Source organism: Triticum urartu, chromosome 1A (assembly GCF_056163025.1).
Source record: "Triticum urartu cultivar PI428250 chromosome 1A, HENAU_Tu73, whole genome shotgun sequence".
Lineage (NCBI taxonomy): Eukaryota > Viridiplantae > Streptophyta > Magnoliopsida > Poales > Poaceae > Triticum > Triticum urartu.
Window position 1 is genome coordinate 349,035,882 of NC_141873.1, and position 15,859 is coordinate 349,051,740.

The window sequence follows — 15,859 nt, forward strand, 5'->3', positions numbered from 1 at the left end:
CGATGAGATAAGAAAAGCCGTGTTCATACAACCTTGGAATTCCGGTGCCGGTGCCCTGTCAACAGGGCCAACAGGGACAATCAACAATGCCTCGACAACTATATAAGATCATGAGGAGATGGCTGGAAAATAAGTGGGGATTATCAGATTAAAAGGAGCCGACGTTAGTGGCATGCTGATGAGGCAGTGATGGGGCAGACGATGCCAAAGTGATCCTGGTCGTGCAACCATTCGCCTCCCAAGTCAAGCAGTTCAGAACTAGGCAGGCCCTACGGCTACGTATGCTTCACTAAAGCAACTCTGGTCTTCGGATGGGCCCCTAAGGGCGTTCATACCTGGAGATGGTTTTGGCTGCTGTCATCCGGTCTTGACAGTGCTCCGGTCCGAGATATTAAGCTAATGATCCCAAGCTAATCATGCGTGCGTGCGTGCAGTGCAAAGTGCTAGTACAAAGGTAGCACTTGTTTCGTTATGGGGGTTGTTGTGCCTTTGGTTTGTGGAGACGTTGTAGTTGGGAGCATTTGAAGTTAGCTTTACTTTAACACAGGTTCTTAGTCAAATTTTCTCTGCTGGCTACACACCATGTACACAATGTTATTTACCTGACCACAACATGAATCCGTACGTGGTCGTTATTCACTCCTGAGAAAAACAGGGAGCCTTTGGATATTGGGTGTACCCGGTGGGAGATGGTGGTTTGGGATATTTACAACCGGTTTGGATTGCGGTTCAGTAATAGGCTAGGTGTTTAGTCATCTAGTCCTATTTTCACCGGTTGTGGCAGATTTTTTTTCTTCCTTTGTTTTGGAACTTCGGGTGAACTTGTACTTCTTCGTGGACCTTTCAGATTTATCATTTAATAATATGGTTGCATTGCATCGTTCTGATGAAGAGGCCGGGGTCATCCTCCTTTTCCTGAAAAAAATCATGCACACAATGTCGAATGAAGATTAGGGATGCAAGCGGGTTGGGCCGAGCCACGCTGACCCGCAACGACCCGCGTTAGTATTTTTGCTTGAACATTAATACAAGCGACACACACACAAAGAAACACGCCAAAGATTCGGGTTACTTTTTGCTTTTGGTCTTGTCATCTTTGGCGTTGTACTCTTCTTTCTGATGAAATACATGCAGCTCTCCAGCACGGTTCCAAAGTGCGCCATGGTCACTTGGATCCCTAGTTCCCTACCAAGAAAATTGTTGCTTCGAGTGCTGAGGGCTTGTCGTTTAGTGTGCTTAAACAACCTGTTGCCGTCATGGAGTACTCAGTGCTCACCATGAAGCAATTTGTTACTACCTTCATAATCTTTGAACCTCCAAGTGAAGTTAAGCACTGGCACTTTGGTCAAGGGACTGGTGGTAAGCAAGTAGTTGAGCACCAACCCCTGCCTGCCTCAAAGTAGTGATAAGATGGTGACCCCTAGGCTATATTGACCGAAGCACTCAACTTCTCTGGTAGATCCTGTGGCTGAGAAGTACTACATATATTTGTCTCCCAGTGGCCAGTGGTTTTCATAGAGAGACAAGACCGAAAAAAGTGCAGCTCAGCTACGAAAAAAAGGGTTGCAAAGCCAAAGCAAGTGCAGCACTTGACTTAGCTTGATGTCACAGTTCAAAAAACCTTAGCTTGATGTCACTACAGAGCCAGGGCCTCTTCCCTATATAGCAACATCATGGTCTTCCTTTTTTTTTCTCTAAAAATAAGCCAAGGACAGTCGCTTTATCAATTAAAATTGTTTCAAAATCCATGTTTAGGGCCTTGCTTAATCTGGAGTTGCTCAGACCTTGATGCTAGTGAGCTCGCGGTAACGGTGCCACGTCGAAAACCTATGTGTTCAAACATGTCGAGGAACGTGTCGATCGGTCGATGCACGTGGAGATATCCATGTATGTATATACAGCTAGTCAAGATGCCAAAATGCCCTGTAGGCCCGTTCCCGCGTTACTGATTTTGTACATGTTCAGTGCACGGGTAGTAGGTCTGTCGGAAGAACTAGGTTAAGTTTCAACATTCAGGTCATCTGGGAAAAATGACTGGCCCCCAAAGCCGTCTGAAAAGGCTGGCTCCAACTGCAACATGTGTGCTAATTTTACACATACATACGAGCAATCGATACACCTAAAGCCAAACTGTGTGTTTAGCTGGCTGCTGGTTCCAGAATCATTCTGACTAGGATTCACATTCACTTTCATTCATTCTGATAGGAGCAGCCGCTTGTCATGTCATGTATGGCGCTTTACAGTGCGCTGCAAACCAAAGAGCAGGTCCCAAAGAGAGACCGTGACGTGTTCCGCCACTTTTTAATTCAGACACTGAATCAATTCTCGCTGATTATGCACCTCGTGTTGTCCTGATGCGATTTGCGCGCAAAACTCAGCCGGCACCTTCGGTGAACTTTCGGATGATCCAGTGCAGTACAACAAACAAACAAAAGACCGTTTTTGCAGGCGACTTGCATCGATGCGTCAACACAACGCCTCGCCCCTGCACTACTACTACTACAGTAGTAGAGTACTACTGAAACGAGGGAATCGGTCGTGCATAACGCACGTCAATTCAGAATCCACTCATGTGTGTGAAGGTCAATCGAGGTCACTAATTAACTCTAGTATATGTCGCATGTCACTGGGCAAGAGAATCCTGCATCACCACTAATTAACTCTAGGACCGGAAGTAGAAGAAGCTCGTGTAATGTTCCTGCGGAGATGGGATTCGTGTAAAACAGACACGCTCACGACGACGACACGAGTATGAACACATGAGCTGGAAAACAGAGTGGCGGTAAGTCCTGGGAGCCTACCTGAATTCCGAAAACCGGTACGCGGCCGAGGATGATAAACTTAATTAATCAACTTAAGCCAAGGGGGCTAAGCACGGATCTTGGTGACAGCGGAATGAACCCATATTCAAAACCAAAGCCCATATGAAAACAAAACTGCACTTTCGAACCTCCGCCCGCCGCCGCCGCTGCTGCGCCTCAGGGTTCAGAAAGAAATGAATAACGCATCCTGATCATCGCGTCGCCACGATACGCCCTGCACACGGAACGGAACGGCCAGGCACGTTTGGTTAGTGGTGAATTGCCCAAGCAAGCCGCGAAAGAAAACGAAACGGGAAAAGAAGTGCGGATTGCGAGACGGTTTGGCGGCGGCTTGGGCGCGCGACAAGCGCCGGCGGGGGTTTTGGAATGGCGTGCGCCCGACCACCTTCTCACCGCCTCTCCACCCTTTTCCCGTTGGCTTCTCCTCCTCGTCCTCTATATAAACGGCACCATGCCCGTCACTTCATCCCTCCCCAACCTCCTCTCCCTCCTCCTCAGTCCTCTCCAGCCGTCTTCGCCTTCCTCCCGCCCGCCGCCGACGCCTCTGCTCTGGAGCTCGTGACCGGAGGATAATGAGCGTGAATCCTGGAGGCTGCTACACCGTATTCATCGCCAACAAGAGCTTCTACTTCTGGATCTTCCAAATCTTCAACAGATACGGCCTCCTCTCCACCTGACTCCATTCCGCCTCCTGGATTCTAGATCTCTAGTCCTGCCTCGAGTATTTGTGATCGGCAGTTGACGCTACATATACACATACATACACACAGTTATTAGCTAGTCACAGCGCAAGCTTAAGTAGCATCATCTGCTCCTCCTGAGTTGGGTTGGGCTGGGTTACTGTTGGATCGAACTGCCCAAGATATTTGAATTGGCTGCAAGTTTCACACAAGCAAGCAAGCAACGAGCATGGGCACCATGACCCTGCCGCCCGGCTTCAGGTTCCGCCCAACCGACGACGAGCTCGTCAGCTACTACCTCAAGCGGAGGGTCGACAACCTCAAGATCGAGCTCGAGGTCATCCCCGTCATCGACCTCTACAAGTGCGAGCCATGGGAGTTGCCAGGTACGTACATACACATGCATCTTCCATCCGATTCATTCTGTATTTCAACATGCCACACATTCATTCATGCTTCGACCGACAAAAAAAGTGTTCGAGAGAGTTGAATTTTACCTATGTCAAACCGCATGGTGTTCACCTTTCTTCTCCCCTGAATAGACAATTTATTTGACAAGTAATAATTTGCCATCATCCTCGAATAGCATAATTCTTTTAGAAAAAGAATCTGCCCTCCAAATTGCTTGCTAGCTAGCCAGCATACATGAAAAGGGACTTTGTGAAAGAGGCATCTCGCCTCATATATTCTCCATAACTTAGGCCGGTTGCAGATGAGTCATTTTCCCGCCTTTTTCCCAAAGAAACTTGTTCTCCAAATCACCACAGCCACCCCTCTCAATTTTGGAATATTCTCAGCAGCCAATCACAGTAATCAGCACACAGTTAACTCTGGCATAACCTTCTCTGCACTCAACTGTACATAGCTAGTTTGTACAGTGGCCAATGTGAATGAGAATGCTGAGATTCAGAGGTGTGTGCGTTTGATGATTCTTCAGAGAAGTCGTTCCTGCCCAAGAGGGACCTGGAGTGGTTCTTCTTCGTGCCGCGGGACCGCAAGTACCCCAACGGGTCGCGCACCAACCGGGCCACCACCACGGGCTACTGGAAGGCCACCGGCAAGGACCGCAAGGTGTCGTGCGACGGCGGCGCCGTGTGCGGCGTCAGGAAGACGCTGGTGTTCTACAAGGGCCGGGCCCCCGGCGGCGAGCGCACCGACTGGGTGATGCACGAGTACCGCCTCTGCCAGGACCTCCTCCACGGCGCCTCCAACTTCATCGGCGCCTACGCGCTCTGCCGCGTCATCAAGCGCACCGAGGCCGGCCTCCTCCACGGCGACGCGGCCGCCAAGGCGAGGCCGGGCCACCGGCAGATGAGCAAGGTCGGGAGCAGCTCGTCGCTGGTCACCACGGACCAGCAGCTGGGCTCCCTCACGCCCAGCCCGCCGCGCCTCGACATCGTCGGCAACGCCTTCCAGCTCCACAGCTCCCCCTCTCCCCTGTACGGAGGAGGAGGGGAGGTGGTGTCCGGCATGGGCACGCCTCTGGGGTTCCCGCAGCAGGACGCCGCCGCCACATTCTTCATCGACGGCGACCTCGCCGGCGCAGGCGAGACGACGCAGTCGCACATGCCCTTCTTCGGCGACATGGGCGTGGTCTCGGACCACGAGCTCAGATGGGACACCTTGCCGCCCTGCGCCAACAGCACCTTCTCCACCACCGCCGGTACGCGCACTGATGCTCTGCCTCACGAGCTCGATCAATTCTTGAATCCCCCGTCGCCATTTCGCGCGAGTTCTCAATGCATATGCATGTCCTTCTGCAGGCGCGATGGAGCTGTGGAACCCGGCGGCACCGAACGCCGCCGCCCCGATGCTGTGCAGGGAGGCGAGCGACGACCTGGCGGCGTTTTTCTCGTCCTTGGACGAGAACAACATGGTGGTCTACTGAAGCTCTCGTTTCACACCCAAGAAAAGATCGTAGTAATTTCGGCAACAGAGGAAATAATTCCAGAAACCTAATTGCTCTCGGCAACGGCGGTATATTTTCAGCCAGTGTACGGGGTCGTATACCGTATGATATGTAAGAGTACGTAGTATTGCTACGCGCGCGCGTGTGTGTGTGTCTTGTACAGTTGTACTCGGAGTGACGGCCTATTTTAGCACTGTCTTCTCTCGCTGTGGCACGACACTTCCATCTCTTCCTTTACTGTGATTCAGTCTCTGTACTAGCTGCTGCTGCTGCTGCAATTTACGCAGCAATATGTTGTGCTCCCATTTCGGGCGATGTAAAATTCCCCATTGCTATTATACAATATATAACCTTCTTTAGAAATGGAGGATACATCATCATCATCATCATCTATTCTAACAATTCATGACCCTATGATTCCTATGTACTCCCTCCGTTCCGAACTAGTAATTCGGAACGGAAGGAGTACATGTTTGGTTAGGGTTACGTTGAAAGCAAATGGTAACGTAATGAGGTTACACTACATTGTGGGTGTAACAGGGCTTTTGCTAGTTTTGTCTAGTTGACTCACGCAACAGGAACAGAGAGAAGGACTACATGCATGTTAAAAAAAAAAGGAGAAGGACTACATGGGAAAATGATGAGGTGGATGAAAGAGAAACTTGAAAGAAAAAAACTTTGCATTCTCTTTTTCTTTGGTGAAAATAGAAATAAAGATTAAGAGATGATCTCTTAGCAACAATACCTCTCACCATACATTTAATCATAGTATTTGATTACTAGAGATAAAGATTAAGAGATACTATCTCTTTACTAAGATAAAAACGTTTTATATTTAGAAGCAGAACTATCGTGGAAAATATATTAGAAGCAGAACTATCGTGAAAAATTTATCATCTCTAAATTATCGTCGAAAATTGATACGACTTTCTTATCAATCACTGCACATGCCCTAACAACCAGGAGCGGGTGTGATCGATTCTGTATAGCACTGTAATTGGATTACACAGCTTCTGATTCCAGCCCGACTCAATCAACCAAACCAAACGCAGGTGACGGTTTTGGATGGCGCTGTAATCAGGTCCGGCAAACACATCCATGGTACTGTATATATGCATGGAATTTCTGCACAAAATTGTTACAATAACTGCAAAGGAATCCTGACTCCTGACAGGGAGGATGCGAATATCAGTCTCCTGTAGAAGGCAAAACAGAAACGGCTTGGACCAGAGTGGTGTGCATCTGATGGCGTGGCGGTGACTTAGCATGGCATGAAGTCTGACTAAAGTGCAACCGAAGGGGGAAGAAAAGAAAAGAGCCAGGAATGATTGACAGGAAGCACATATGCCCTGTGCTGGACGAGGAAATGTGGCCACCGTCATTCCAAGAATCACCCCATCTTAAAGAGAAAAGAGGCTAGAGGACGGCGCGCTCCATTTTGCTCACAGATTTTAATCGCGTAGCGCTCTTTCCCGAATGCTAGCCTTTATTCTGGGCCTTTTGAAATCTGAAAAAGAAGTGAAAATTTTTGTTGTCATGCTATTCCATGACAGTTCTTTCCTGGTCTTATTCATTCAGCCTCTATGCATTGGGTGCCTCGGCGGTAGGCTTGTCCCATGAATCTGTCCTTTCATACTCTAGAGCATAATGATTGTCAGGCTTGTTTGGTTCAAAAGATTTTCAAACAAATTTTGAAGGACTCTAACTCTTACTAGGAATTCTTTTTTCTACATGGGTTGTTTGATTCACATATCAGAATTCATAGGAATTTTTCCTCACAATTAGTTTGTGCTAGATTTCATAGAAAAATTTTTACACTCCAACCTAAGTGAAGAATTGTTTTTTTTCATGCACAATCAAATAACCATGCAATTTTTTAAAAAAAATAGAAACTACTCCCTCTATAAAGAAATATAAGGTCTTATATTCTCTCTGTCCGAAAATACTTGTCGAAAAAATGGATGTTACAAATATTTCTGGACGAAGGATTATTTTTTAAAAAGGGAGTACTATATAGTTCTGTAACTTTTTACAGACAAACACAATTCTGTAGTGTTCAATATCTAATGACTTTCTATTGCTGTGGTTTTCAAGAAGAACAAATCAGCCTATATAGTCAAGTTCAGGGATGAAGTAGGGAAAAGATCCAGAACGGTCGAGTGTCTCGTCCTCTTTCTAACCACTTTTAACTTATCACGGGACTTTCCACTGTTACACTACGAAACTTCTACGAGAAATGATATTGTTTTTAATGTCAAAAATGCTTCTTTTTTGTAGGTTATTTTTTGTTGTACGCATTCATTTCATGCATGGTGTACGCTACAACGAGCGAAGTACCAACCGCTATTTAAGGCGGTGTGTACGCTATTGAAGTAGGTGGTTACAGAGGTTTGTACCCAACATGAATGGTAGCATAATCTTCGGATCGATCCACCATCTATTTCGACATAGGCATAGTATCGGTCTATGGACTCTACTGTTGCTGAATTGTTGGTATTTTATTTTTCTGTTTGTCAGACTACTAATGTTTGACTGTGTGCATCCTAATTATGCAGTGACCACATGATACTTTTAATGTTTTGTATCCGTTAAATGTTACATTTTAAGATAATAAAATCACCTTTTTTGAGAAAAAGAACACTAGTACGAACTTCAGCCCCTCTTTTGGCTGTACGCACTACGCAGTATTCACCGGACCCACATATCGCATTCACTTTATTTCTTCTGACCATTTTTTTGTTCTTTTTCTATGCAAGTGCCAAGTGAGGACAAACTACAGATTTTTCCCATGGGGTACCTTTCAACCTTTCCCCCCTAGACTAGAGTTGAGCATTTTTCACAAAGTATAGCTTTTCTTTATTATAAGTTAAAAGAATTTGAAGATATGTTTCTTAAAAAAAAACTTCTGATCTATTTATCTTCAATCATCATGGTTGTACAACGAACATCAAAAATAGCAAAAATTATATCCAGATCCATGGACCACCTAGCGACGACTGCAAGCATTGAAGCGAGTCGAATGCGCGCCACTGTCATCGCCCCTCCCTCGCTGGAGTCGGACACAACTTGTTGTAGTAGGCAGTCGAAAAGTCGTCATGCTAAGGCCTCATAGGACCAGCGCACTAGAATAGCAACCGTCGCTGATGAAGAATAACGTAGATTAAAAGGATCCAACCTTAAGACACAGGAACATAGACGAACAACAACCAGATCCGAGCAAATTCACCGTGGATAGATCCGCTGAAGACACACCTCCACACACCCACCAACGATGCTAGACGCATTACCGGAACATGGTTTAAGCGGGGAGACCTTTATTCCATCTTCAGGGAGCCGCCGCAATCCCGCTTTCTTAAGTAGGACACAGACCTTAACAAAACTCAAAGAAACGACTAACAATGAAGTCCTCCCGCCGGCCTTGCCAGTATCCACCACGCCCCATGGCCTTAGAACCACCGGAGACGAGGCGGACCAGCGGCGGCGACGGCCAGAGGCACAAACCCTAGCTTTTTTGGAGGAGGAGACGGTGACGGCGTCCAACTTAGGTTTTGATTGAGTCACGGGGTGCAGAACTATCAAAGGTATGTTTACCAAGCAAAAAACTTCCATGCCACACAGTTTTTTAGAGTTTCAGAGATGACAACAAGACCTACCTAAGAGCAACTTCATGTACCGCAAATGTCCTTTAAGGTGTGCTCTGAAACAAATTTACGGTATCACGCATGGCACAGCAGAACAGATATGCTAAATGATACTGGAAATTTAAAACGATTTTCGCGCTACAAAGCTCACCACCGAAGTTCATCTACATTCCATAGCATAAAAACATAGCAAACTAATTTATTAGAGCTAGGGATTGCCAGCTCATGACTCGACGCCTAGGTATAAGGCCTCGGCGACCTCCGGCACGCATTAGCAAACGTGTGCTCTTCCTTCGCCGCCGTGAGCTGTTCGGCGACGCATCTTCTCCGGCTCTTCAGCACGACGAGGAGCTCCTCCTCCGCCTCACGGCACCTCTTGGTGTGTTGCCAAAGAGCATCACTGAGCTCGAAGAAGCGAGCCCACGTGCTCTGGCCATCGTTGCGGGAGAGTCCTCCGCGTTCTAGCGCCTGCTTCAATCACCATGGCTGATGGCTCGATGGCAGGCCGGCTAGAGCTGCCGGCCTCCGCATCGTGCCGAGAGCGCTTGCGCAGCGGCAATCCGCCTCGGCCCCCACACCCGCGTGCCCCTCCAGTTATATGGATTAGCAAGAAATGGATGGGATCATGTGGAATCTCTCGCCGAAGAGACCAAAGGAGACGACAAAGGGGGGAGGATTGCGATCGAGGATATGGAGCAAGCAAACCCTAAAACGCCCCCGACCCCGTAGATATAGCTGCAGAGGGGCAATATGCAGGCCTCTTGTAAAAAAAAATAATCCTACACCTACGAAGACTTACGAAGGAGTTACATAACTTTCCCCTCAACATAACTCCCTCTTCCTGATTTTAAGTGGGGTGGGCCCCCCCTTTTCCCTAACCCCAATCATACTATGCCATTTGGCTAATTACGTAACCATTACGTTAACCTGTTCGTAGGTGTAGCATTACCGGTAAAAAAATTACAGGCCAGGCTAGATATAGCGTTTCTGCTCAGGCCCAAAATGCAAAAAAAAGGCTAAAACTGCCAGATTTATGCAGGCCGGCGAGGTTTGCGGCATCTGCTGGAGTTGCTCTAAGTTCTTTCTTCAACTAACAAAACATTGGTTAATGCAAGTTCATACATCGTGGTTCAGATGCCAGAGGACACGCTGACAGAATATCATCTGACGTGGCCAAAACAATCAAAGACAAGCAAGGCACTGTCTGTCCAGAAAACAGGACGCAGGGCTAAAAATGATCTAACATTATTTTGATGCAAATCACCACCAATTCATTCAATAGAGAAGCAGCAGACGAGGAAACATGGTCGAATCAAACGGAATTCAGATGGCTCTGGTTTATTTTCTCTCCAGCTAATCACAAGGAACAAACCCCCTCTGTTCCCACACAATCGTCCAGCCATCCAGCATAAACAAAGAAAAGGAGAAACCGTTAAGAGATCGTCACCTTAATTACAATCTTCTCTCCCACAGGAGCACCGCCACGCAATGATCAGCGAAATCTTGCCACCATGTGGTGCAACTCATAAGCCTTCTGCCCATTTAGATCTTCCAGGTCACGACAGCGTCGTTAATCGACATTTGGGGGCAGGGACCGCGAATTCGCACGATAAAACAGTGCATTTCAATCCCACTCCTAGCAGTTCATCAGACGTCCCAGTGAACACTCATCATTGTACCCTTTTCTGTTGAAAGGCAACAACAGTTTGGAGGAAGCCGTGGCTTCGTCCCTAACCACGCCAGCTGTTTTGCTTCTTGGCCTCAAAGGTGGCTCCGTCGTTGAGCATGTCCTGTGCATCGGTTTCCATTCCAAGCTTTGAGAGAGCTAGGGCTTGGAGGTAGAATGCAGTAGGCCATTCGGGCATGCAGACCTGGGCCTGCATTGCGTCGCGTAGCGCAAGCTCCGACTGACCGTTCATCAGGTAGGAAAAACTCCGCCTGGCGAAAACTGTAGCTGAAGGTACTGACATCATTCCAACTAGCTGCAACATGCAAATTAGCTTGTCATGTTACAGGACAAAAAAATGAAGATCACAAACAAAATAAAAAATGAAGACCAAAAAAAAAATTGAAAGCTTTGGTAACATTGTGCATCAGTTAGAAAGTAGAATTCCTTAGTGACTGCTTTACTGGCAGCACTTGAGGTAACATATTGAGGGCCAAACTGCTTATGGAAAATATATTCAATTAGTAGCTATTTGGCACAAACAATCATGAAGCAGCAGCATATTGACATTGCAAAATTCATGAACTTGGATATCCTAGTTAAACATAAGAACAGAGAATTTAAGTGATGTTACCTTTGAATAGTAGTCAATTGCAGTCTTGAAATCCTTATCTCGAAATGCAATATCACCAAACTTCTTTGTGTTCAGCATCTCTTGCACTTGCTGAGTCCATTCTTGAAAGGACAACTTCAGTTTTTACAGCAGCATAAACATGCACCAAATAAAACTAGCTTATCTTAACAGAGCAAATGAATGAGATTTCATAATTTCTAAATACTTGAGCAAATGGGAATAAGAAAAGAGAGGGGAAAAAAAGCATATGACATATTCTGTGCACAAGAAAAATAGCCAAAAAGGAGTTTAATAAGCAAATGTGCACAACAGCATCCTAAGTTTAAGCCTGACAAAATACTCGGTTATCCAGTTGAAAATGATTGCCTTTTTAACTACAGACAAGAAAGAATTATCAGTTATTGATGAAAGTCAGCTTCTCTCGATACAGAAGAGAAGATATCTTAGATGCATGATCCCCACTGTATATGCTAATTTCATCAAAGCATTTTTTTTCAATTTAATCATGCAATGCCAACATAGCTAATCATATGTAATTGTAAACTAGCATAGGAAAGGTGCAGGAAGCCATATGCCAAAACAAATCAAGTATAGGACCTTCAAGAACAAGTTAGCAGTTAATTTGAGAGAGGACTAGAAAAATGCCAAGTTGACACAAATCATGACAAAAGGAAAGTTCACCACATAAATGATGACCTAACAGCAGGTGTATCATAAATGAGGAATGATACATGAATTGTATGTTACCTCATTTTCTGCACCTTCATCGTCTTTGTAACCTGTTTTGAGCAATATATCATGTACTGCTGTAAGGTCCATTCCGGCACATGCCTTTCCAAGTGGAGAAAGAATAGTTGGTAAGACCGACGCGGTTTTTGTAATGCCCATCAACACATGCGATGCCACCTAAATTATGATTGATAAAATAAGTGAATTGTGTTACTGTAGGCAACACAGAACTTTAATAATCCAAAAGATGGTTGAAGCTGCTTACCTCCTTTTGCTTCTGAAGAGGCCCAACAGAGGACAATAAATACTTTATATTGGGTCTGTCCCTAGCTTCAAACTGCAAGCATTTTGATGCAAGATCAACTAATTTTGAAGCATCTTCATTAGCATATTGCCCTTCTAAGGAGGAATCCATCAATAGCAGTATGTTCTTTCCCCTTATCAAATCAAGTGCCTGTAATTCAAAACAAATGACGTGAGAAATTCACTGGCATGGCAACAGTGATAGATGGCAATACAACAACCTAGCATAATGCTGTTATGTTCTTTGAGCTGCACTTGGCTTCAAGTATAAGGGTATGTTTGGATGGTGAACAAAACCAACCATACCATCTTTTAGTCTTAGCCAAAATTTTGGCTCTTGTTTGGATGGTTACCAATATTTTGGTATATCTGTGCCCTCTAAACAACTCCTGTTCACTTTTCTGGCAAACATTGGCCAAAAAAAACATGGACAACCAAAACCCTAAGCAAAATTTTGGTAGGGTTGGCTTCGGCTCAAACCAAACACACCCTAAGACATTCCAGACGAGATGGTTATGTGCCCTGCTTATTATCCATCAAGAAATCTAGTCCTTAGCAGATTCAAGCTAATGGTTCAAAGCTCATTTCAGCTTCCAGCGTGATAATTAAATAACAGTATGGTACTATCCACGATGCAAGGAACTGATAACAAGAAAAGCGAAGATTGAAATGAAGCATACATGACTAGGAGGAATGTGTTTCCCACTCAAAAGATCCAACAGAACTGTTCCGTAGCTATATATCACACTCTCAGCGATGACTCTGCCTGCCATTAAGGAGTCAAGCACAAATTATTCAGTGCAGTCCAAAGAACACGTGCTGAGCAGTTCAGGAGTAAAAAGAGAAAATGCGATCAGTTTATCACAACGACCCACAACATACCTATCATCTGATACTGAGGGAACACAGAAGTGTTTTTAAAAGATAAATTCAATACAGGTTCACAAATTATCTCTGTGGACAGAATAAGAGTGCTAATCTTATATCTAATGAGCTTAAAATAAGTCCACATGTTCACTTGTAAATTGTAATGGATAACACCAATGGTATTAGCTAATTATGAATGTGGAGGGATCATGTGGTCATGCGTACCCGTTCGTAGGAACTCTGGCGGAGTGTAAGCCAGGTTAGTGCTATAACTTTTTCCGTCGCGGCTGTTCTTCATTAGTCCAAAACTTGACAAGCGAGGATCACCTTCCTGATGGCAAACATATGTTGTTCATGACAATGAGAATTTGCTCAGTAGCTACAGAGGTCAATCAAATTTCATAAAAAGTTTCATGAGAAAATTTTCATGTTCATGTAAGGAGTAACAGCAGCTATGATGCAAAAGTCAGCTGCAAAGAAGTAGCCAAACTAGATTTCCATCAGTAAGGTGATCCTTGCTTGTCAAGTACCTATCGAACCAGACAGGCAAAGCCATGCGTACCTCATCAAAAAGTACTCTGTAGGCATTCAAGTCATGATAGATTTTCCTGTTCTCTGCATTGCAATGATCGAGAGCTTGTGCAATGTAATGTGCAACCCTCAACCGCATTTCCCATGGCAACGGCTGCTTATCCCCTGCAAAGAGCAGACCAAACTCCAGTCAAACAACAAAACAAATATAGCACCACATGGTATGTATGGTAAGCATCTTCATATTTGAAATTAAGTCATGATTATGATGATTGAGGTAAAATCCAAAAAGAAATATAGCAAGAGAGAAAATGCAGACACGCCCAGATGGTCCTGGCAAATTAACCACATCTGTTTATGCACGAGACAGCAAGAGACAAATGTGGTAATGGCAGAGGTGCATTAAGCTCTTCAATCAATGCAGAGGGGGGTCGTGTTTTGATCCAACCTCCACGGATCAAGTAGTAGTACGTCAGACCCGTATCAACAACAACTATAGCTAACTGGACATGGATATGAATAGACAGTGACACGTACAGTGGAAGAGGTGCTTGGACAATGTGTCGTTGGGCATGTACTCCGCGACGAGCAGCCTCTCGTCACCCTCGGCGCAGCAGCCAATGAGGTTGACGAGGCGCTTGTGCCGCACCTTCCCCACGCCGGCCGCTTCCGCCTGCAGCAACCAAACACGTGAGATCCGGAACGGGATCCTCGGAGCAGATACGCACAAACAGACAAGGCATTTGCATTGGGGCGCAGGGGCGCGTACGAGGAACTGCTGCGGGTCGGGCCAGGAGAGGCGGGAGAAGCGCTTGACGGCGATGAGGCGGCCGCCGTCGAGGCGGCCCCGGTAGACGACGTTGGGCGCCTTCTCGCCGCTCTCGGAGACGATGAGGTCGGCGCTGAAGCCCTTGGTGGCGGCCCGCAGCTCGGCGAGCCCGAACTCCCTGAAGACCGGCACCGCCCGCTTCGCCCCGTCCTTGTCGTCGCCGTCCGCGCCCGCCCCGTCCGCCCCGTTCGCCGCCTCTTCCGTGGAGCAAGAGGGGAGCAGGCCAGATTAGATTCGTTCCGGACACGCGCATTCGCTGGGGGGTTAGGGTTTAGGAGGCGGCGGCAATGGCGGCGGGCCCGCCCGCCTGCCTGCTTGCTTGCTTACCGGGATCTGCGGGGTCGTCGGGCGGGAGGGCGGCGTCGGCGTCGGGCGGCAGCGGCTTCCCCGCCGGCTTGGACTGGAAGCACCCCATCGGAGATCTGCTAGCCTGCCAGCGAATGGAACGCAAGCCGTGGAACGGAGGTGGGGGAGGGAGGGAGAGCGTGTGTGAATGTGGACTGGTGGAAGGAGGAAGCAGGAGAGGCGAGTGTGGCAGAGTGAGGTCACTGAGGTGGGAGGCAGCGCTCCGAGAGAAGCGCGGCGGCAGCAGGGCGGGGCAGGGATCCGCTGGGTGCGCACCAAACACCGCGCAGCAGCCGTACGCTGCTAGTACTGTGTAGTATAACTTTTTTATTAACGGAAAAAGGAAGCAGAAAACATCATTCGAATCAATAGAGTATTTTCCAACCACGAAAGAAGTATCTGCTCTTCTGTCTATTGTGTGTTCGTTCAATCAGATCTGAATCAAATCGATGGTTAATGATGAACGAGTAGGGACCGACCGACCAAGTAATGCTGTGTGCACAGAAGATGAATAAGCTAGGCCGGTTACAGCGGGGAGTAACTTATACTAGCGTCATGCATATGACACTAGTCTAAATTATTATCTTTATAATGCAAAATAGCATACTATAGTGTCATAAAAAACTTCATTAATTAGCTTGTAGACTCATCTTGTTTTGGAAAGCACTATGTTACAGTAACATATTATGTTGCCACTTCTCATTAACTACATGCCACATAAGCAAAAAATTCTCGAAGTGTGTTATGTTACTTGCTAAGTTACTCCCACTATGACTAGCCTAAGAGGGTGTTTGTTTACACGCACTTATTGGTGTAGGGATTTAAAAAAGTCTCTTTTAGTCCCATCTAAACCAAACAGGGGGGGACTTATAGAGACTTAAAGTGGGCATTTGAGACTTATGA

General features: G+C 46.4%; 2 protein-coding genes across 2 annotated transcripts; one reads left to right on the plus strand and one right to left on the minus strand.

The window, feature by feature from the left end:
• The first annotated feature begins 3,272 nt into the window (after positions 1-3,272).
• Positions 3,273-5,813, plus strand: LOC125510873 (NAC domain-containing protein 54). The gene is made up of 3 exons (XM_048676150.2): positions 3,273-3,888; positions 4,440-5,165; positions 5,266-5,813. Exons 1-3 carry the CDS (start codon positions 3,732-3,734, stop codon positions 5,388-5,390), a joined length of 1,008 nt encoding a protein of 335 aa, XP_048532107.1. The 5' UTR covers positions 3,273-3,731; the 3' UTR covers positions 5,391-5,813.
• A 4,551-nt stretch (positions 5,814-10,364) lies between these two features.
• On the minus strand, positions 10,365-15,264 carry BSK2 (BR-signaling kinase 2). The gene is made up of 10 exons (XM_048676140.2): positions 14,939-15,264; positions 14,552-14,808; positions 14,320-14,455; positions 13,814-13,947; positions 13,477-13,582; positions 13,065-13,150; positions 12,347-12,535; positions 12,100-12,258; positions 11,353-11,466; positions 10,365-11,034 (listed from the first exon to the last, which is right to left on the minus strand). The coding sequence occupies exons 1-10, from the start codon at positions 15,024-15,026 to the stop codon at positions 10,783-10,785; spliced, it is 1,521 nt and encodes a 506-aa protein (XP_048532097.1). The 5' UTR covers positions 15,027-15,264; the 3' UTR covers positions 10,365-10,782.
• Between the last annotated feature and the right edge of the window lie 595 nt (positions 15,265-15,859).